The sequence below is a fragment of the Ochlerotatus camptorhynchus genome, unplaced genomic scaffold (genome assembly GCF_037179485.1).
Source record: "Ochlerotatus camptorhynchus isolate MF236.1 unplaced genomic scaffold, CSIRO-AGI_Acam_v1.1 ptg000230l, whole genome shotgun sequence".
NCBI classification, from domain to species: Eukaryota; Metazoa; Arthropoda; class Insecta; order Diptera; family Culicidae; genus Ochlerotatus; species Ochlerotatus camptorhynchus.
This window is the reverse complement of record NW_027040720.1, coordinates 117,393-139,852: the sequence shown is the minus strand read 5'-3', so window position 1 is coordinate 139,852 and position 22,460 is coordinate 117,393. Positions and strand designations below refer to the sequence as shown.

Sequence of the window (22,460 nt, the reverse complement as noted above, 5' to 3'; positions counted from 1 at the left end):
CGCCAGGAGAGACGTGGTCTGGAAAGAATTGAGGTGCGGCTTCTTTCCAGACCACGTCTCTTCTGGCGTTATGTTCTCCTTTGACTTTAAACTTTAAATGATCTTTATTGCTTGTGTTTGTGTGGTTTACATGTATGGCGTACTTTGGATCGCGTGTAAAGGGCCTTAGAAAGTTTGTTTACAAATCTAGATAAACGGAAGACGACATGGATGACCAATCATCTAAAAATACTGATGATGTGATCCCTGGTTTGTCATCTCAGTCTGTTAATGGGCAGGCTGACAAAACCTTCCAAGTCTACTTTTAGCCCAAAAACAAACCTTTGAATGTGGTACAAATTTCAAATTATTTGACGAAGCGATTCTCGGCCGTGACCGAAATCACGAAGGTTAGGCACAATAAACTTCGTGTTTCCGTCTCTAACCTTAACCATGAGATTGCTGTCTCCCAGCTCTTTACGCTCGAGTATAGAGTTTACATCCCAGCTCGTGATGTGGAGATTGAAGGTGTGGTTACCGAAGTGAGTCTGACCCCCGAGATCTTGGAGAAGCAGGCGATTGGCCGTTTCAAGAACCCCTTGCTTCCCCCGGTGAAGATACTGGATGTCCAAAACCTGGGCTCAGTATCTGTCAGCGAGGGTAAAAAGAGTTTTACCCCCACAGACTCGTTTCGTGTAACCTTTTCTGGTTCAGTCCTTCCTCACTACATCAAGCTGGGAAAACTTCGACTACCTGTGCGTTTGTTCGTTCCCCGGGTCATGAACTGCCAAAACTGTAAGCAGTTGGGACATACGACCTCCCACTGTGGCAGCAAGGCACGCTGTTCCAAATGCGGGGAGAAGCATGAGGATGGCGCCTGTGCAGCTACTGTACTAAAATGCGTGTACTGCAAAGGATCTCCGCCTCATGGTCTCTCGTCGTGCCCGGCGTACAAACAACGCGAGGTGAAACTAGAACGCTCTCTTAAGGAACGTTCCAGGCGGTCTTTTGCAGAAATGCTTAAGACAGCCAAGCCATCGACCAACGACGGAAATCGCTTCGCTCTTTTGTCAGATGACGAGTCTGACTCTGACTTGGCTGAGGAGGGAATTCCTTTCAGTTTTCTGGAAGTTTCTTCACGGAAACGAAGACGCATCCGTTCACGGATAGTCGCTGATCAGGAACCTCAAACCAGCTTGCACAAATCAAGGAGTGGTGGAAAAAAGGAGACTTCTACTCCTCCTGGATTCAGAAGAACTGACTATACCCAGGATTTTCCATCACTCCCGGGGACATCCAAAATCCCTGATGCTCCATTTTTAAGAACAGAAGCCCCTTCTTCATCTGGGTTGTTCTCATTTGATAAAATTGTGGACGATATCCTCAAGTAACTGAATATTTCTGATCCTCTCAAAAGTATTGTTCTGGCAATGCTTCCTACTGTGAAGACCCTCTTGAAGCAATTGACATTGAAGTGGCCCCTCCTTGCAGCAATCATTTCCTTCGATGGGTAATTTTCCAAACGAGGTCGGGGATTTGATCACTGTTCTACAGTGGAATTGTCGAAGTCTCATTCCTAAATTAGATTCTTTTAAGTTTTTAGTTCACAATAATGATTGTGATGCATTTGCTCTTTGTGAAACTTGGCTCTCTTCAGAAATTGATCTCCCTTTTTATGATTTTAACATCGACTGGATCGTGAGGATTCGCGTGGAGGAGGGGTACTTTTGGGGATCAAAAAGTGCCATTCCTTCTATAGAGTGAATCTTCCACAATTTCCAGGTTTTGAAGTTGTCGCATGTCAGGCTATTATTAAAGGTAAGAGCCTTTGTATTGCTTCTGTTTATATTCCTCCTAGAGCCGTTGTTAATCGAAAACAACTTTCAGATATATGTTCGGTACTTCCTGCTCCACGATTGATCATGGGAGATTTCAATTCCCACGGTACAGGCTGGGGGGAACTGTATGATGACAACCGTTCTACTATGATATATGACCTCTGTGATAACTTCAATATGACAATTCTTAACAATGGAGAAGTAACACGTTTGGCTGGACCATCGTCGAATGGAAGTAAATTAGACCTCACACTTTGCTCTAACTCATTATCGTTGGATTGCACGTGGAATGTGATCCAGGATCCCCACGGTAGTGATCACTTGCCGATCAAAATTTCGATTGCCAGTGGGTTCAATCCGTCGGAATCCGTTAACGTCGCGTACGACCTCACCCGTAATATCGATTGGACAACGTTCAAGACCGCGATAGAGGAAGCCGTGTCGTCGGTAGAAGGGCTTCCACCGTTGGAGGAATATAACTTCCTCTCCAATCTGATCTTGAACAGCGCGCTTCAAGCTCAAACTCGGCCGGTTCCTGGAACGTCTTTCCGCAGGAAACCTCCTTCCCCTTGGTGGGACCAGCAATGCACTGAGGTTTATCGTAAAAAGTCAGACGCGTTTAAGCTTTTCCGGAAACGTGGAACACCCGTGAATTTCGAAGTGTACTCTTCTCTTGAACGCGAACTCAAGAACCTCATCAAAGCCAAGAAACGCGGATACTGGCGGCAATTCGTGGACGGTTTATCGCGCGAAACGTCGATGAATACGCTTTGGAACGCGGCGCGAAGGATGCGTAACCGGTCTTCGAACAACGAGAGCGAGGAGTACTCAGATCGTTGGATTCTCAAGTTTGCGCGAAAAGTATGTCCTGATTCCGTGCCGGCACAGATGATTCCTCGCGAAACGACGAATTCGGTAGACGAGATCAGCCAGCCTTTTTCAATGCTGGAACTCTCACCCGCGCTCCTTTCGTGTGGCAATTCGGCTCCGGGGGCTGATAGAATCAAGTTCAACTTGTTGAAGAACCTCCCAGACGTCGCTAAGAGGCGCATGTTGAACTTGTTTTGTCAGTTCCCGGAGCTCAATATTGTTCCGGATGATTGGAGGCAAGTGAGAGTTATAGCCATTAAAAAGCCTGGAAAACCCGCACATCGCGATGTTATCGTGCATTCGAAAATTGTTGGAGAAAATGATCCTTTTTCGCCTCGACAAATGGGTTGAGACGAACCACCTACTCTCAGATACTCAATTTGGTTTCCGTAGGGGCAAGGGAACGAACGACTGTCTCGCGTTGCTTTCCACAGAAATTCAGTTGGCTTTTGCTAAAAAAGAGCAAATGGCTTCTGTGTTCTTGGATATTAAGGGGGCTTTTGATTCAGTATCGGTTGAAGTCCTTTCAGACAAACTCCACGCTTGTGGCCTTTCCCCATTAATCAATAACTTTTTGTACAATTTGCTGTCAGAGAAACATATGAGCTTTTCTCATGGAAACTCTACAGCTTCTCGATTTAGTTACATGGGTCTCCCCCAGGGCTCATGTTTAAGCCCCCTTTGGTACAATTTCTATGTCAGAGAAATTGACAATTGTCTAAGTGACAACTGCACGTTGAGACAACTTGCAGATGATGGCGTAGTGTCTATGACAGGGCCCACAGGGGTCAACCTGCAAGGACCCTTACAGGATACCTTAGACAATTTGTCTACTTGGGCTATCCAGCTAGGTATCGAATTCTCCACGGAGAAAACTGAGTTGGTCGTTTTTTCTAGGAAGCATAGCCCAGCACAACCGAAGCTTCAACTTTTGGGTAAGCCGATCACTCATTCCATGTCTTGTAAGTTGCGGCTTACTTGCCAGCCTATAGCTGGCCCGATTTTACCCCGGCGGGGCGGCCTCGAGCAAGGGTACTTCCCCCAAAGACGTTCGGATTTGGGTGGGACAAAACAACAAAAAGAAATGCAATTTTAGACGTCTATTCGCTACTTATCTCTGCCCTCTCCTCCTCGCTGTTGCTGCTGCTGCTCTTCGGTGGGGCCCTTCGACGACGGTATGGCGGCGGTTCTGCTGCTACAAAGCACGGACTGTGCTGAGCGGTTTGCTTATTCGGCTGCTTAGCAGCTGTCCTTGACACTTAGCGGGGGGATGAGCTGGGCTCGTCTGTTGGAACCCCCCCCAGCGACGTTGGTGACGAATCACCGGATTGCCTACTCGCCGTAGGCAACCCCGGCAGACACCGCAGTGTTTCTGCCCAGGCGAACTCACCTCTGGTATCGCCTGCTTCGTCCTGCTTGACGATTAACTGCGGTGGCGAGACTGGCTCTATTGGCTGAGCCCCCGCAGTCAGGACGGCGAGTGTCTACCGGATCCTTTGTGGTTAGCTTCCCACAATGGCGATCCGACACTCTGTTGCACTCAACAACACTAATTTTCGCAGCCACGGGGCCGGCTTCCACTCGCGGTGCACTGGGAAGATGCGTACTGGCACTCGCGTCGCGGCTGGGCAAACTTTTCCCAGGTAAAGTCCGTTTTCTCGGGACTAAGAAAAAAAACGTCTCCGAACGAAAAACCCGCGTAGACTCCACCGTGGCTCGAACTGTTCTCCTGTTTTCACAACGTCACAAAACAAAAAACGCCATCGTCCTCCTGCAACCGCGCTCGACTTTTTATGCTGTTTATGTTATTCGCCTTCTTTTGCAGCGGGAGGAGAAACCGGACCTAATTTTATTTGAGACGCGATACATTAATAAACGATATTTTTTTCTAATCTAACTAAACTAACAACATAAAAAACCGAATAAAATCTACAAAGAAAATAACAAATTAAAATATTTACATATCAGGCAGTGGTGAGTATGTTGCCGAGCGTGTGACCAAAACAAAAACAAATTATAACAGACAAGATACACGCTCATGGCAAACACGGCAAAAGGGTGGTTTATAATTGTCACCCTGGACGAGGGTTACAGTCTTTCAAATATCTTGGGGTCTGGTTCGATTCCAAATGCACCTGGAGATCCCACATTGAGTATCTGAGACGAAAATGCCAACAAAGGATCAATTTTCTTCGAACAATTACCGGAACGTGGTGGGGAGCCCATCCACAAGATCTTCTGACGTTGTACCGGACAACGATTTTATCGGTTTTAGAGTACGGTAGTTTTTGCTTCCAGTCGGCGGCTAAAACGCACATCATCAAACTGGAACGGATCCAGTATCGCTGTCTTCGTATCGCGTTAGGATGCATGCACTCGACTCATACGATGAGTCTCGAAGTGTTAGCGGGCATGTTGCCACTCTCTGATCGGTTTCGGAATTATCCCTCAGGCTCCTCACCCGTTGTGAAATTATGAACCCACTGGTAATCGAAAACTTTGAGAAGCTTCTTGAGCTCAACCCTCAAACTCGTTTTATGACATTGTACTACGTGTACATAACACAGCATAATCCTCATCGTGTATGCTTCTCCGACTTCGGCAATTCAGTTAGTTTTGATTTATCTATGACGCGGGAGATTCGTGGGATCCCAGAACATCATCGTTCCATGATTGTTCCGTCATTATACACTGCAAAGTTTGGCCAAGTTGATTCCGCAAGATCGTTCTTCACAGATGGATCACTAATAGAGTCGTCCGTTGGTTTTGGTATTTTTAACGAATTTCATAGCGCCTCTCGAATGCTTCAAGCTCCTTGTTCCGTAGATGTTGCTGAGCTTGCGGCAATATACTATACGCTAGAAACGCTCGCCTCACTTCCACCAGATCACTATTTTATTTTTACGGATAGTCTCAGTTCTGTCGAGGCTATTCGCTCTATGAGGCCGGTAAAGTACTCCTCGTATTTTCTCATGAAAATACGAGAGCTTTTAAGTGCTTTATCTTTAAGATCTTTTGTCATCACCTTTGCATGGGTCCCATCTCATTGCTCGATTCCGGGCAATGAGAAGGCGGACTCGCTTGCAAAGGTGGGCGCTATGGAAGGCGATATTTACGATCGACAAATCGCCTACGACGAATTTTTCTTCATTTATCGTCAACAGTCACTCGTCAACTGGCAGAATAAGTGGAGTGAAGGGAGTTTAGGACGATGGCTATATTCGATCATCCCTAAGGTGTCGAAGAGTCCTTGGTTCAAGGGGTTGGATGTGGGTCGAGACTTCATTCGTATGATGTCTCGCCTCATTTCCAATCACTAGGGTAAACGCTCCTATAGTTGCGGTACATTAGAAGCGTTAGGTTCCTATAGTTGTGTATTGAGTCTCCATGCACAACTATAGGAACCTAACGCTTCTAACGTACCGCAACTATAGGAGCGTTTCCCCTACTCGTTAAACGCTCACTTGTTCCGTGTTCGGCTGGGGGACAGCAATCTCTGTGAATGTGGACAAGGTTACCAGGACGCCGATCATATTATTTGGTCTTGTGCTGAGCATCGTGGAGTCAGATCTGAGATGTACGATTTCCTTCGGACTCGAGTTAGACAACCTAATGTTCCAGTTCGGGATATTTTGGCTAGACGCAATCTGGAGAATTAGCGCGAAATCTGTTTGCATAGCAGTGGTTATGAATAGAGAAAGTCGATGAAGAGAATCGATCAAAGTAGATAGGACCATTTGAAATGTTCATCGAGAAATGCTTTTGTGCCGTTATCAAATGTTATGCCTGATATAGTCAAAGTGTATTTTCCAGTTTACCTATATCCTTCAACCAAAAGCCACCATCTTGGATCTCATGGTGTTACCAATAACGCTATGTTACGCATCGTTACAGGGGTGTCGAAGAATGTATTTGATGTGTTTAACACAATGTAGCAGAGTGACTAGCCCCTTGGTTTGATTGCAAATGACAAGAACAGGATGAAACATAGAGCAACAATGTTCAATATTTCGAAGCAATTATAAGGATTTGCTCGTTTTCTTTCTCTTCTAAATATTCACCCCTATTCTGTATTTCGTTCGAAACGAAATTCCCATACAAATAAAAATTTGTGTATGAGAATTTCGTTTTGAACGAAACACAGAATAGGGATGATTAAGCCAATTGGGAGGGACAAATTTCTGGATAGAAAAAAAACTGCAACCCTAGAATTAAATTCATTAAAATAACTCTGTTTTATTCCAATCTCATTTCTTTGCTTCTTCTTCTTTTTTTAAATCTAAATCAGAACGATCTATTCAATCTTTCTTCTCACTTCCAAACTTCGCTTCCATTCCCACTGTTAACATCTATGTCACGTTTGTTTTAAATTTAAATTTTTATCGGTTTTCGCATCTTGCTCGGTTTAAAGTTATCTCCTCTACATCAAAGTTTAAATTAACTTATCTATACATTACACAGCAACAACGGTCCAAAAAACTGGAAAGTCAAATCTCAATCAAATCAACCTTGCCCATCTCTCGCACGCCGCAAACGGTTTGACTTTCGACGTGGCTTGCTTCCTCTATCGATCACGTCTCAGTTAGACACTCTCTCTTTCTCTTATCTGATGGAAGTTAACTTTATCCTATTAGTTAATTTTGTGTTGTGATCTTGTTATTTTATTTAATCGTTTCTTTTCTGTTGGTTTAGAGTTTTCTTTTTAGGTCACCTATCTAATGTTATCAACAAGTTCATTGTTTGCCTTACTATCACACTACACTTTGTCCTAACATTATTCTTTAGTTTACTGCGTTTAGTAGTACGTACTAAGAGTGTGTGGGTGTGTGAGTGTGTGTTTTTGTTCATTCGACGACTAAAATGGTTCACATCAAACACAATCCCATATCGATATATGATGTAGAGTTTCGCTTTCATTGTAGTCAGGTTCAACTTTTCTAGGAAAATAAAACTCATCCTCATCCTGTTCGTCGTTCGCTAAATCTAAAATGCTATTTTGTTGTGTGTTTGTATTGTACACAATAACCTCAAACATCAAGAGTTTTTATTTTTGTTTTACTGCTTCAACAATATCCTATAGGGGTTCTGTTTTTATTTTTTGGTTTCAATTTGTTGCTCTAATTGATTTTTTGCAATTCAGTTATTTACATGTTTTTGTTTCGTTCTAAATGTCCTTTGATTGAGAAACAACAGCTTCATTTCTGGTTAGATTGAAATTTGTTAAATTACTAGGTGTATCTTCCCATCTAGGTGCAGACGAAAAGCAATAAATAGATCGGAGCAGATTTTATGTTAAACTCAAAATCACTATTTAGTAAGGCTTTCACATTCAAGTAGGACCAAGTTATTTGTTTTGCACATCATTAAACCTCCGTACAACACAGAACGCTGAAACTAAGCTGACATTCACTGTGAGTAAGTTGCGCTCGTCGGTGCACCAATATTCCGAAACTACATCCTATTCTCAATTTAAAAGCACAGCTTTTTCGAACTTTACTCTACTATCTAAGTGTGAAAAATAAACGCAACTTTGCAGCAACATTACAAACTATATCCTATTGTTTTATTCTCAGACCTAAACCTGGTTCCGGTGTGTCCGCCCTGTCGGAACGAAATCGACTCTTTTCAGTTGCCGCCGTTCTGCTCCTCCAGCCGCGTCCAATCCACGTCCAGCGGAATGATGCTCCGGAGTGGATCCACTTGGTAGTAGGGGGCACACCGCCAGGCCTAATATTAGACGGCCGTCTCGTGGTCCGCTTCGTCGATCCGGCCGAGGCGCCACGCGTTCGGGTCCGCTGCTGCTTTAAGGGGGGGCGAAGGATAAAAGTGGTGCAAAGTGAGTATCTTAAATTGTCTTTTTGATAAGAGTGTGGTTGATCATGCACAGGATGCATTATATGTATGAGTTCAGACAGTTTTCTAGGACAGTTATCATGCAAAGGTATATTTATGGTAGAAGGGCAGCAGTTGCTAGAGGACAAAAGACAAAGTCAGTCCAGGAGAAGCTTAGAATCTTGACACCCGCTGGATTGATTGCAGAATCGAATGGCCTTTTAATGGAATTCCGTATATGGGATCTCCGAAAAATTCTTTCAACAAAGAGTAGATTACGAGGTCCGACACAGACACCCACCATCCCAACTACGGAGGCTAAGTCGAGCGAGCTAGTCTAACCTCCGCAGTTCATTGAAAAACAGGACCAAATAGCCCACCCTATCCCACAAAACGGACCATACCAATGTTTTGTAATAATGCTGCGATGTCAATTTTCGTTGAGTCAAGGGGTGGTCACTCAGTGGCCTCAGTGTGCCGCAGCTGTGCTGACAGTGCTGAGAAGTCATTGAACTGACTTTTGTTTGCTTGTGAATAATGCTTTTTTGGCAACCCGGTATTTTAACAGCTCTTGTTTTTGTTTTGTTTTTCAATGTTTACAAAAATGACACGGACTCCATTTGGGACTACACATTGGAAGCAGCCGTCTCCAAGGATGCCTGCAACGGACGAGCCCCGTTGCTACACGATCTTATCATCTTCGGCGGAAAGCCAACCCCGTACAACGACCGCCAATCTTTAGTCAACCATGGTCGTAAACCAACCCTTCTGGACACCGGCCGGAACACACGTGGGACTCATGAAGGACGCACTGCTTACCCGAAATGGACCAGCCGACATTCAACCGGCACAGCAACAGGGCGCAGTGATGATGGTCTACGGACTCGATAACAACACAGCCAACACCGATAAGCTGCTCAATCTGTTCTGCCTGTACGGAAATGTCGGATAAAGTACCCGAAGAGCAAAAACGGTACCGCCATGGTCCAGATGGGAAACACCATCGCAGTCGAACCAGTCGGACGCAGCATCCAGCACTTGGACAACATTTCAATCGGAAATGATGGTAGCAAAATTCAGATTGTATTTTCCATGCAGAACTACTTGTCAGAGTCCACCAACTCCTACACCCTTCCGGACAATTCGATCAGCTTAAAGGACTACAGCGCCTCCAAGAACAATCGCTTCCTTTCCCGAGCAAGATTTTAAATTTCTTCAATACCCCACCCTGTATGTCCGAGGATCTGCTTCTGACTGCATTCACCACCAAAGACTGCCACCCGTCGCAAGTGTGAATGTTCCCACTGAAATCGGTACGTTCCTCCTTCGGATTGGTCGAGTTCCTGAGCGTCGCCGATGAACAGTGCGTGGAGCAACGAGAACATCGAAAACATGGCACCTATCAACCCAATGTCGGCAGCGGCCGCGATAACCTCCGTCGTGGCAGCAGCGTCCGGTGGTGTGACGCCCATTTCGACGTAACTCGTTCGTCAGCTCTCACCCCACCATCAACGATCATCATCGGCATTGTCAGCACCATCCAAGACCACACATACACCCCCATGTAATGTCCTTTCCAATTCGATTCGAGACTACACGGCGGAAGATCGATCTTCGGTCTCTGTTCCGCAACCTAGTGCCAATCACCGACGGACATCGATTGCCATCCATTGACGGCAACCGAATGTGCAGGAAGGCAGCTTCCACACCTGCGTAGGATATCGCACCCATTCACAACACACATGGGCCGGGACCAACGGCTTTACTTCCCTTCCGAAGGAAGACGTGATCAGAGATTTTTATGCCTAAGAAAAATCCCACCGATCTCGGCTGGGATTGAACCCAGACCCATTGGGGTGTTAGAAAGCAGTCACGCTTACCACTACACCACCGGCGCCGGCAAAAGAAGATCGATCTTCATAACATCCACTTATTGAAGGGAGAAACCATTGAAACAATATCAAAGCTAAATTTAAGGCACAGTCTAACGTCCGTCAAGACATAATCTAAATAGTGTATTGCTAGAGCCACGGCTACACGAATTAGCGTTGCAGCTCCCACGGCTGCTGCTGGTCCGTCTCCTCTAAAATTCGTCAAAAGAATGTCCAGCAGCCGCAGCCGTGGGAGCTGCATCGCTAGTTCGTGTAGCCGTGGTCGGAAACCTCGGTCCGGTCACGATACCGCTGTCAGTTGGTTCTTTGTCTGGGAGGAAATGTGCCGTTACCGGTGTAACGATTTTGATAACGGAGCGATTGCCCAGATTTCTTTATGCTGGGTGGTCGGAATGATTGTACGCAGTCCGCCGCGAAATGATGTACCTAATTCTTCGGACAGGCGTCAGGATGTGAGCTGACCATTCGATTTAGGAGAATCCATGGCGAGACTTGGTGCAGATTCACGGTGGTGTTTTGAAAATAATCTGATTATATTGTGACAACATCAATAACAAATTTTGTCACATGAACACTGTGCGCAGGCGCAGAAAAAGTTCAGTGTTGCCAGTAACCGACTGTGCCCAGGTGTGCCCAAGCATGTTTTTGGCACACTGTGCGGAGTGACCAACCCCTTGAGTTGAGTACAATTGTGCTGATATTCTATCTTCTTCTTTTAGGCTGTTTACGCTTTTGTAACGAGAGTTTTTCCATGCACCATGCAATTTCACAATTATTAATAGACAGCATTCTATGCCAACCAGATCAGTTCGGTTTTTGCTCGCTCAGTCGAGTTGTTCGATAAGTTTTTAGTTTGTTCCAAACGTTCGCAGGTTTACCATGCGTTTATTCGCGTCGTCAGTAGTGCCGGTTTTATCGTGTGATGGGAAGGCAGCGCTCCCGGATCAGACTCCGAGAGAACGTGTAGAACAAGACGAATAGTGGTGAGGGTAGCTCGAGTGTACCTATCTCGAATAGGTACACTGCTCTTCCCACCGATGTTGGGGATACTACACCAGACGCGACGATGTCACCGTGACGAACGCCAGTCGGCGACGCCGTCGATAACGAGAATTCTGCCGGCCAGAGTGCGGCAAAAGTGAAGCTTCCTCCACTGGTGGTGAAGAAAGTGTCACTCAACACGCTCATTGGCGAGTACAAACTCAGCAGGATCGGCATCAAGGTACGAAAGCGGAGTATGAAATGGCCGTCAATTGCCTGAAGGATTCCAAGGCGATCGAAGACGAAATCAAGGACCGGTACAATTTTCCCAATCGCTGTCTTTCTGATCACGAGGAGATTCAAAAACGTGAAGACGTACCTGGAATGTCTTTTCCTGGTGCACTTCCAGAAAGGGACGGTGGCGCTTATTGCGCTGCATGCTATCCACTCAATCTATTCCATCATCGTACGCTGGGAGCCATACCGTGGCGGCCATCGTGACGTAACGCAGTGCCAGCGGTGCTTCAATTTTCGGCACGGTACCCGCAACTGTAACATCAAGCCACGCTCAAGACCACGTCACATCCGACTGCCCTGCGGATGGAGCCGTGACATTAAAATGTGCCAACTGTGGCGGTGCTCATCAGGGTTCCGACAGACAGAACTCCAAACGCGAGGACTTTAAACGCATCCAAAAGCAGGCGGCAACCAACAATCAACAAGAAGGACATTCACGAAGGAGGATTTTCCGCCTTTTCGTGGTCCTCAGCAAAGAAACGCGAATTCGCGGGTGGAAATCGCCCCCCAACTCCGCTCTAGAAGCTTCCGGTGATTCTGCTGGACAAAGATCTCCACCCCTCCTGGATTCTAGAGACAACCAACATCGCAAAACAACAACCCCGATCTGTTTCCAGCGGTTGAACTGATGGAAATTTTCGTCAACATGACCGGTGCTCTTCGTAAGTGCCCGCAATAAGCCCGAACATATTCAAGTGTGTAACCGGCGTGTTACAATTAATCCCATTTTGTGTAGTTTTGCCGCCGAGTGTAATTTAGCCGTGTTTCACACGAGCGTGTGCCGTGTTTGTTATGTTTTGTTTTTGTTGTCATTTCACGGCCGGCATCATACTCACCACTCTGCCTTCGTGAATAATTTTAATTTGTATATTTTGCACGTCATTTTATTAAGATTTGTATGTTGTTAGTTTAATTAGCTAAGGATAAAATTATCGTTTCATGCTGGCTCGCGTTTCATATAAAATTAGGCCCTGTTTCTCCTCCCGCTGCAAAAGAAGGCGAAAACATAATCAACATAACAGTCGAGCGCGGTTGCAGGAGGACAATTGGGGTTTTTGTGTTATTGCCGAGGATTGTGACTTCTACGGTCGCAAGTTTCCGAGGTGGCCGTTTTCGGAATGACAGTATTAAAAACGCGACACGTAAAGTTAAACAAATTAAAACTGTTTTTACGATAGAATAATACGATTACAAAATTACACGTGTTCGCGGTTCTTCTCTTTTTTTACTCTCTGTTTTTCAATGACGTTTCTTGTTGGTACTGTCACGGCATCGACGTTGATGGCAGCTTGACTGCCATCTGTGAGCCAAGCCGAAAAGTGATAAAAAAATAGAGTTGGTCCAAAGTCCCAACATCTCCTCTCTAATACAGGAGGTACGGCTGGAATCACTGAGGCGCTCTTCGAACGCGCGAAGAGCGGCGAGGTGCCTGGTTCTAGCTCTATGGCAGACTCGAAGTCCGAAGTGACTGAGTCTGCCGTAGACGCCGAGAGCTCAATGAGGACGCTGATAAGGACGACGGAATCACCGGTGACAATACCGGGACGTGCATCTCGCTGTCAGACGTCGAGGACGGCAAGGGTGGTAGATTACCTAAAGGTCCGATCGGCAACGGTCCTGGCGACAAAATCTGCGAGTGAGACTTGGGCAGATCCCACGCATCAAGCAGGATGTTGATGGGAAGCTTCTTGGTATCTTGTGCGACAGCTTTGGCATGTCGATCAGCTGCAGCACGGTCCTTGAGCGGGTTGTTATGTGACCGCACGAGCTTCCGATTGTTGACCAAAACATTGTACATAACTGTAACGATTTTCTCCAATACAACTCCAGGTGCCCAGTGCCAGTTGTTATTCAAGTAGACTTTCGCAACAACTGGGTAACGACGTGACGACGTTGATAACTTCGTTCTGTTCTTGTCTCCGTCGGTTGGTTGTGAAGCGTTGAGTGGTCAAGCGGCAGACGAAGCTATTCCAAACACGTTCTGATTGGACGACCGAACATGATTTCCGCTGGCGATTTGCCATCCGGTGTTGAATGATTAGGAGTGCTTCAGGAAAGTGTTGAGTGCTGCGTGTATCGTTCCTTTTCAAACTTGGATTTTCTTGACGGACCATTTAAAAGTATCGACCGGGGCACACTTTGGTGAAGACTTTGCAGCGGTGGCGCAATGCCGGCATGACTTGACGTAGTCGGCAATTTCGCTGTCCAAGAATGGCCAGAAGACATACGATCTGGCAATGGCTTTCATTCGTTGAATGCCAGGATGACCTCGGTGAAGCTGGTCGAGGCAGCGGTTGCGGTAGGACGAAGGAATGACCAGACGTTCGACGAATAGGATACATCCTTGGACAGTGGTGAGTGACTCCTTACGGTCGCAAAAACGCTTCAACGCTGGGTCGAAAATCTGCTTAGATGCCAGCCAGCCATCGTGCAGAAAACGGTATAGTTTTTTTGTGATAAGATCGGAGTGAGTGACTTTTTGTACGATCCTGAAACTCAAAGGAAGGATATTAATCGTATCGGTGGTAACTGACCTGATATCGTCCTCAAGAGCAACCGAGGCGATAACTTAATCCTCATCCGGTCTCACGTGCTGACTGATGAGTCGAGAAAGCACATCCGCGTTACCGAACTTCGCTGTTGGAACGTGCTCTATAGTGAAGTCGTACAATAGCAGCGTTAGCGCCCAGCGCTGTAATCGGTTCGACGTGTAGACCGGAATGCCTTTCTTCGGACCAAAAATCCTCAAATGAGGTGCGTGATCCGTTTGCAGATGGAAGCGCCGACCGAACAACATTCTGTGAAATTTCGTTACCGCAAATATGATGGCTAGGCCTTCGCGATCGGGTTGGCTATAGTTCCGCTCGGCCGGTGTGAGTGCTCGCGACGCATGCTGAACGACCTTCATGGTACCATCCGGGAATTTATGGCTGATTGTGGCACCAATACCGACAGAAGAAGCGTTTACCGATACGACGATGTCGAGATTCGGGTTGTAATGGGTGAGGAGCAAATCTGAAGCAAGAATCTCCTTGAACCTCATGAACGCCTGTTGGCATTGTGTTGTCCAACGGAATTCGGTACCAGCCTTGAGTAGTTCGTCCTACGGGAAGCGAAGAGTTCTCATTCTAACGACGAATTTACCATAATAATTAACCACCCCGAGGAAATAGCGTACGCCGGAGACATCAGTGGGAGGAGCCATGTCGGTGATAGCTTGAATCTTCGCTGGATCTGGTCGTAGCCCGTTGCGGTCGAGCAGGGTTGATTTGTGGCTGAGCGAACGTACACTTCTCTGGCAAATTCTTGAATCCGCTCCAACACTGCACTAAGATTGGTCCAATGCTCCTGAGCGTCTTTTCCACCAACAACCACGTCATCAAGGTAACCAGAAGTGCATGGGAGACCAGCCAACATCGTGTCTATCAGCTGCTGGAATGCTCCTGGTGTTGTCTTGACTTCTGGTGGTAGACGGTTGTAGCGGTACAATCCTCCGTGGGTGTTGATGGCAAGAAGATCCCGGCTATCTTCGTCGACTTCCACCTGGAGGAAGGCGTCAGAAAGGTCTACCTGGCTGAACACGGTGCAGTTGGCTAACGTGGCGAAAATGTCTATCGGTAACGGGAGAGAGTACCGGTGCGGCTGCAGGGCATCATTGAGGTCGGTAGAATAATCCCCACAAATCCGTATGGAGCCGTTAGCCTTGCGGCCCGCCCAATTGCTTGAGCTCTAGCTTGAGTTTTGTTTTCGTATACAATCCAAGTTCACTTCGGAAGACTGCCGGAAATGCCGCCTTGAGGGTGCCCACAGTGGTAGTAGAACTGGTGACACGGTTGCAGTAGGCACTGATAGGCACAGACCACAACCCCTAGCAGCTGAAGGGACTTCTCCGCCACGTAGAATTGTGCTTGGCGTTGCTCACCGATGATTGATACTTGAAAAGTAGCTTTAATGGATCTCCTGACGCTGTTGCGACTCTTTCCGTAGGTGGCATTATCGGTGGCTTGCCAACTTTCTCCCAGATCCGCTTCTACACAACGCTGATGTCACGTCCAACTGACGTACATCCACTCCGTTGACTTGTGCTTGAACGAAACGACGCTTTTTTTAACGGTATTTACCAGAAGACTTCTGTTTTCGTTGAGACAGCTCTCAGTCAGCCTTTCCACTTGAAAGCCGATGATTTGAGGCTTTTCCGAACGCTCGAGCAATACCCCTCACGATGGCCGACGAGACCGCAATCGTTGCACTTCTGTTGCTTATACGTGCAGTCCCGGTTAAAGTGCATTGCTCCACAGTTCCAGCAGGGTGATGCTGGTACGTTCCTGGCTTGTTTCGTTCCGGTTCCAGGTGATCCGTGATACTTGTTGAACTGCTTACGTTTTACGAACTGCACTGCTGCTGACGTTGGCGATTCGATCATTGCCGTATCATGCTTCAGACACAACAATCGTTGACAGTCCTCTGAAAGCTGTTCGAGTGTGACGTGATGAAACTTACGCAACGCTCATATTCCGCAGCACCCAGTTTCCGCATGAGCAAGCGGACCTTGGCCTCATCGTCGAGGCGAGCAGCATATTTTTCAAACAGGTCGTCGTACCTGGCCTACCAAGCTGCGAACGTGACGCTTGCCTCTGGTTCGTAGCGAAACTCCTTGATGTTGTTCGCCAGCAAATCCAGGATGATTTCAGGGTGCGGAGGCACCTGAACGCGAAACGACTGCAATGCTTGGTGAAAAAGTGTTTGTAATTATGTAATTTGTAATTTATTGATAGCATAACGAAAACCTGTCAGTTACAGAACCATAAATCAGATCAAGGAAGCAACCATTTTGAATCAGTTTAGTGGGGAGTTAAGAATGAAATTAAAGTCTAAGTCTAAACATTTGACAGCTACTATTAGTATTAGCCTAGAGAATTAATCAGCTCTGTGGAGCGCCGCTTTAAACGACGTGAGAGTCCGTTGCTGCCTTGTAGCTAGTGGTAGTGCGTTCCAGGCGGACGCTCCGAATATTAGAACACTTTTTCGGGAACTTGTGGTGTGATGCGGTAGGACAAAGGATCTAGCTCGATCGTTCCGGCCTTTAGGTGTGTACTGCGTGATGTACTCTGGGAGGCTTCCATGGTAGGCCCCGTACATGAAGCAGCAGATAAGACGGTGGTAGTTTTCCGGCAGATCGCATCCGAGTATGGGTTGTCGCACTTCTCTGGTCGTGTCACGCCCTCGAACCTCACCGACGACTTGAAGCATCGATGCAACTGAGCCTTGAGCGCGATGGACAGTCCTGGGTAGTACACGACGTCGCAGTATGCGAAGAACGGCATCACCACAGCTTGGACAAGCTTCATACGAATCTGTCTGGAAAGCACTCCACGGAAGCACCTGAACGTACGAAGAGTATTGTAGATCTTTTTGGTGACTTCGTTTATCTGGTCGGTCCATTTTAGGCTAGAGTCCATAATGAGACCAAGGTTGGTAACTTTGTTCGACAAAGTAATGGTTTCATCACAGAAGCGGATGTCATTTTGAGGGATTATGGCCCCATCTGTACAAAAGACTATAGCTTGCGTCTTCTTTGGGTTGGGAAACAGACGATTCTCAGTGGCCCAACGTTCGATAACGAGAAGATCCTGGTTGATTGCTTCGACGAGCCTGTTGATTTCGCTTGCGGGGCCTGATATGTAGATTTGGAGGTCGTCCGCATAGAGGTGATACTCGCATTTTAGCACACCAGGCAAGCTGCTGATGTATAGCCTAAACAGCAGGGCGCTCAGACAGGATCCTTGTGGCGTACCGTCGGTGAGATTCCGGGGATTCGAGGGAGTACCACCCAGGTCTACAACCTGGCTTCGCTGCACCAGGAAAGATGAAATCAAATTACACGCGGAGTTTGAAAACCCGAATTCCCTCCTCAGCTTCGTTTCAAGTAGACCATGTCTGATACAGTTGAATGCCAACGAAAAGTCGACAAGAACCATTACTGTGTACCTGTTATCGTCAAAGTTGTTGAGGATATCGTGAGCAACCTTGACTAGAGCAGTCGTGGTACTGTGGTTTTTCCTGTATCCTGACTGGTGTTAGGGTTCGATGATTTCGGTATCGGGGTAACGATGGCCTTTTTCCAGACGGAGGGGAAAGCTTGAGCATCGATAATCGCATTGAACAGGTGAGTCAGGAGGGGGAGGATAAACGGGCAGAGCAGCTTGATGAATGAGATGGGGATTTCATCCGTCCCTTTCGCGTTGGTCCCAATCTCGTAAATTTTCCTGGAGACTTCGTTGACGTTAGTGCGCCTGAACTGGAATTGGCCGTCGGCCACATTTGCGGGTGGTCGATCGGATTCTGCGTTCGCTTGCGAAGGTACAGCCCTATGCTGTAACATGTGATGACCCTCAGCAAAGAACTGATTTAGTCGGTCAGCATCAAATTCCTCGATGGCCGCATTCTTCTTTGCATTGTTATGTATGCCCTCTCTCCTCAGGTTGCACCACAGCTGCTTAGCAGGAAGATCCATGCCAAACTGCGAATCAGCATACCTTTTCTTAGCAGCACCAATTAGGGTGCCGGCCCTACTTTTTTTTGGAGATGTAGTCTCGCCATTGAGCATCTCCTCTGACACGATTCGGATTTCGCACATAGAGAGAATAGGCTAGGTCCCGTAAAGTGATTGCAGCTTGGATTTCGTTCGTTATCCATGGCGTGCGTTTGTCACGAACACTAATTATCCGCTCCGGAGCATGCTGGTTCAAAAGCGAATAAAGTTCGCTAGTGAGAAGTTGTGTTTTGATGTCGATGTCTTCTTCTTGGTAGATGTGCTGTAGGTCCTTTGCCTGGAAATCAGCTTGCAGCCGTAGGGGATCTATCCTACCGAGATTCCGTACTTTCATACGACAAGGTGGAGCTTCAGGTATGCGCACGTCAGCGATCAGATACACAGCTTCGTGATCGGAAATGGAGTTCGCGTTTACAGCTTTGGATTTTTTGATGAACAGTGGGTGATCGGTTACCATTAGATCAATGGTAGTAGAGCTGTGTTCAGTGATCCGGGTGGCCGACGTGGGTAGCACCGTAAGATTGAAGGTGGTGTCTCAAAGCAAGTAGGTTCCCAGTGGGTTGACTCACGGCGACGTTGATATTGTAGTCACCAACCAGGAAGATCCTGTCAAAATGGTGTTCATATTGTTGGGCAAAAAGTGTGTTGCAACCAGAGGGGTTGTATACCACGACGATGCACGTGTTGGTATCGCCAAACCTAGCTTGGATGGCCAGAAATTCAAGCCGTTGGTCGAAAGTTGATTTCAAAATCGGCACCGCCTTGATACCCTTCTTAACATAAATTCCTGCCCCTCCACACGTCTTGGTACTCCTACCACGTCCGGACGAAAGCGAATGCTTAATAAAGTTGTAGGCGGGAATCCGAATAGGTCCAGCCGGTGAGGATTGTCCCAGTTTAGTCTTAGTTACGCAGAAGAAATGGTATTGGTCACGGTCGAGCATAAACTTGACACCATCAATATGTCGTTCGAGACTGCGAACGTTGAGATGTCCTATACGAAGTTGTTTTGGGTAGGTAGTCATCTGGTGGAATTAAAGTCGTCGAAATGGTAGTGCAGTTAGGGTGTTAATCGAAGGAAGAAACTGAGGACTGTGCGTCGAAGAACAGCGATGAATTTTTACCCTCTGTTGTCGAGCCAGTGAGTTCCATGAGTTGATTGATATCGTTGATTAGCGTGTATTCGGATTGATCAATGAGACGAACGGAAACTGTGTCATTTCGAATAAACACAGAGCTGATGACTTTTTTGTGTTTAAGTCTCAGAGCAAGGTTCCGTATTCGGAAAGTTGTGAGAGACAGGACTTCGTTCAGAGTGAACCGATAGTCTAGCGGAAGATCATCATCCAGCATACACAATTTTGCATCCCTGTGCTTCTTGTAGTACACGCGCAGCGTCGAATTCCTGGCTTCGTTTCCGTCGAACACGATGACAATTGTGGGTGTGAGCGAACGATCCGACCATTTTGAAGATCTAACTGGTAGACGGAAATACCTGACAACATTCGCCATGATGTGAGGCACACCTAGGAAGTCGAAAATTCTCCTCACAATGGCTCCGAGGTTCTCATCGACTCGGTAGGGAACTTTGTTAACAGCGACTCTGTAACTGTTGACATTTTGCGAGGATACGACAGCAAGCTTGGCTCCTGATTTAATCGCTTCGATCTTCTGTTCGATGGTTTCGAGAAACTTGGTTTGTGTCGACTGCCGGTCGTATGTTCTGTCGACCTCGAGCACACGATTCTGAAGACGTTCAACTTGCTTCTTACACCAGGACCGTGAAACTTCCCCCTCCTCACGCAGCTTGAGCATTTTTGCTGACAGTTCTTCGATTAGCATCACCAGACGTTCGTGAGCGTCATTGTCCGGTGCTGGTGTCGAATCCTGTTGCTGCTGTTGTTGCTTAGGGATTAGGTTTCTTCGCATGCTGCAAGTCTCACAGAAATACCAGAAGCTTTTGAGTTCAGGTGAAACTAGATCGCAGATTAGGACGCAAGTTGTGTGAAACCATTTCAAGCAACTGTCACAGCTTATCCAACTGATGTTCTCCGTTTTCTTGCTTCCTTGCTTCGCCTTTCCTTTTCTCTTCTTGCTCGTGGGTGGATTTTTACGGCCACAGCTACCACAGATATCTTCGTCACTCATGATGATATTAGCACTACCAAACGACGACTTCAACGGAGTTCACATATTAGTGCTGCATTGGAGCAGCAAGTCACAAAAGAGTTTTTCGCCGAAAATAAGGCAATGTTCACAGAGGAAACAGTCACTAAGCTGGGAGCCCCGGCGGAGGCATGATTCAACAAGCAGCAGTCAGTTAGGGGCCCCGGCGGTGGCCGCAATTCCCTAACTACGAAACAGCAAGGTGCCCCGACGATGGTAGCTTTGCTTCGCGCACTTCTGGATGAACCAGCCCGACGGTGGCCGCAGTTTCCCAACGTCGTACAGCAAAATGCCCCGGCGGTGGCTATCTTGCTACGTATGTTGAGTTTAAAGATGGCGGCTGGAAGGTGAAAAACTTCCTCGCGCCGACCGAGACGCGACCGGGAAGAGATTCAACAATTATCTTCAAATTTTCACGATTTCTGACCTAATTTTAGGTTCGTCGGATTCACCGAAACGTGTGCTACCCGATTTCAGTAGATTAAGTCGCGACCGGACGGAACAACTAGGCAAATTAAAGAAACTTTTAGGAGCAACACGGAAACGCGTGTGTAGGTGATAGGTGTTTCGTGTGTTGTGTTTGCTGCTGCATGAACTCCTGCTGTGGCTGCATGAGCTGCTGTGCGAAAGTCTGCTGCTGTTGGAAAAGGTGGGCGAAAATTGCTTCGGTTGGTGCCGGTTGCGGATTTGAAGCTGGATGCGGTGGATATGGCTGTGGGTGATGATTCTGCTGCGATCCGGTGCGCTGGGTGTTCACTCCAGGTGGTTGCTGAACCCGTTGTCCGCTGATTCCTGGTGCTGGCTGGTTTCCCGGGCCCAGATTGTGGTTATGATCATCTTCCATGTTGAGCCGTCGTCTCTTCCGTGCGTGCGACACTTTTCCCGACGATTTTCACTGCGAGAAAAAAAAAACAACTTTCCCGAGTCGTGAGTTTCCGAGGTGGCCGTTTTCGGAATGGCAGTATTAAAAACGAGACACGTAAAGTTAAACAAATTAAAATTGTATTTTACGATAAAATAAGACGATTACAAAATTACGCGTGTTCGCAGTTCTTCTCTTTTTTATACTCTCTGTTTCTTAATGACGTTTCTGTTGGTGCCATAGTTGCCAGATTGTTTTCATAGTTATCGGTATAAAATAATAAAAAAAATGGATTTTTATCGGTATTCACTATTTTAATTATTTTATATTTTTTCAAACTTTTGAACTAAAATCGAAAGATGTACTTTCGATGTAAGTCAGAAGAAATTTCTTGGAAATATTTGAATTTGTCTCTTAATGGTACCGACAAAATTTCCAAAGGAAGAATAAAGAAGATCTTGTGGAGGAAGTTTGAAGGAAATTCTTAGAAATGTCGGAAAATGGAGATCTTCCAACATAAATATTGAGAAACTTCAAAAAATTTTAGAAACTTTCGGAAAAATCCAAGAAAAGTTTGGAAATCGGAAGCCAATCCCGTAGTAGCCATTTTCAGAAGAAACTCGGAAAAACCTTCCAATAAGTCGGAAAAATCCTACGCTCTTCGGAATAACCCATAATTGCTCGGAACTCCTTGAAAGATTTTGCAATTTTCCTAAAGTTAATGCGGCTGTTTTTAAGTTCTCTTATCATCCTTAGAGTACTCGAGACTTCCCTGATTATTATTAAACTACCCCGATTATTATCTTCTTTAATAGTCCCTGGATATTTAGTGTTTTATATTTTTTTTTAATTAATGAATTTTTTAAATTAAAGTTCTCTGAACCCTTACATTTTTATTATTTTTTTAAGTTCTCGAAACTGCCGATAAAAAAACTCAGAACTTCCCTTAAAATGTTCTCACAATTTTCTAATGTTCATATAACATCCCTTACGTTTCCAAAATTTTTATGGACCTCTTGGAACTTTACTACAGTTTTCGGAAATTCCCTGAGTTTATCGGATTTCATTTAACTCAATTCTCCTGAAACAAATGGAACTATCCTGAAAACCATTAAATTTCTTTGAAGTTCTTTGGACTTGTGAAGTTTCCAAAATATTTCAGTTTCCTTAAGTTCATTGGAGCTGGGCTT

At 46.3% G+C, this 22,460-nt stretch overlaps 1 protein-coding gene across 1 annotated transcript in view; it reads right to left on the bottom strand.

Moving 5' to 3' along the window:
• Positions 1-7,691: 7,691 nt before the first annotated feature.
• LOC135704090 (uncharacterized) overlaps positions 7,692-22,460 on the bottom strand; it is a 40,252-nt gene continuing 25,483 nt past the window's right edge. Inside the window, exon 8 of the mRNA XM_065225517.1 lies at positions 7,692-8,488. Coding sequence (XP_065081589.1) covers positions 8,421-8,488 — 68 coding nt within the window. The 3' untranslated portion in view covers positions 7,692-8,420. The remainder of the gene's footprint in view (positions 8,489-22,460) is intronic.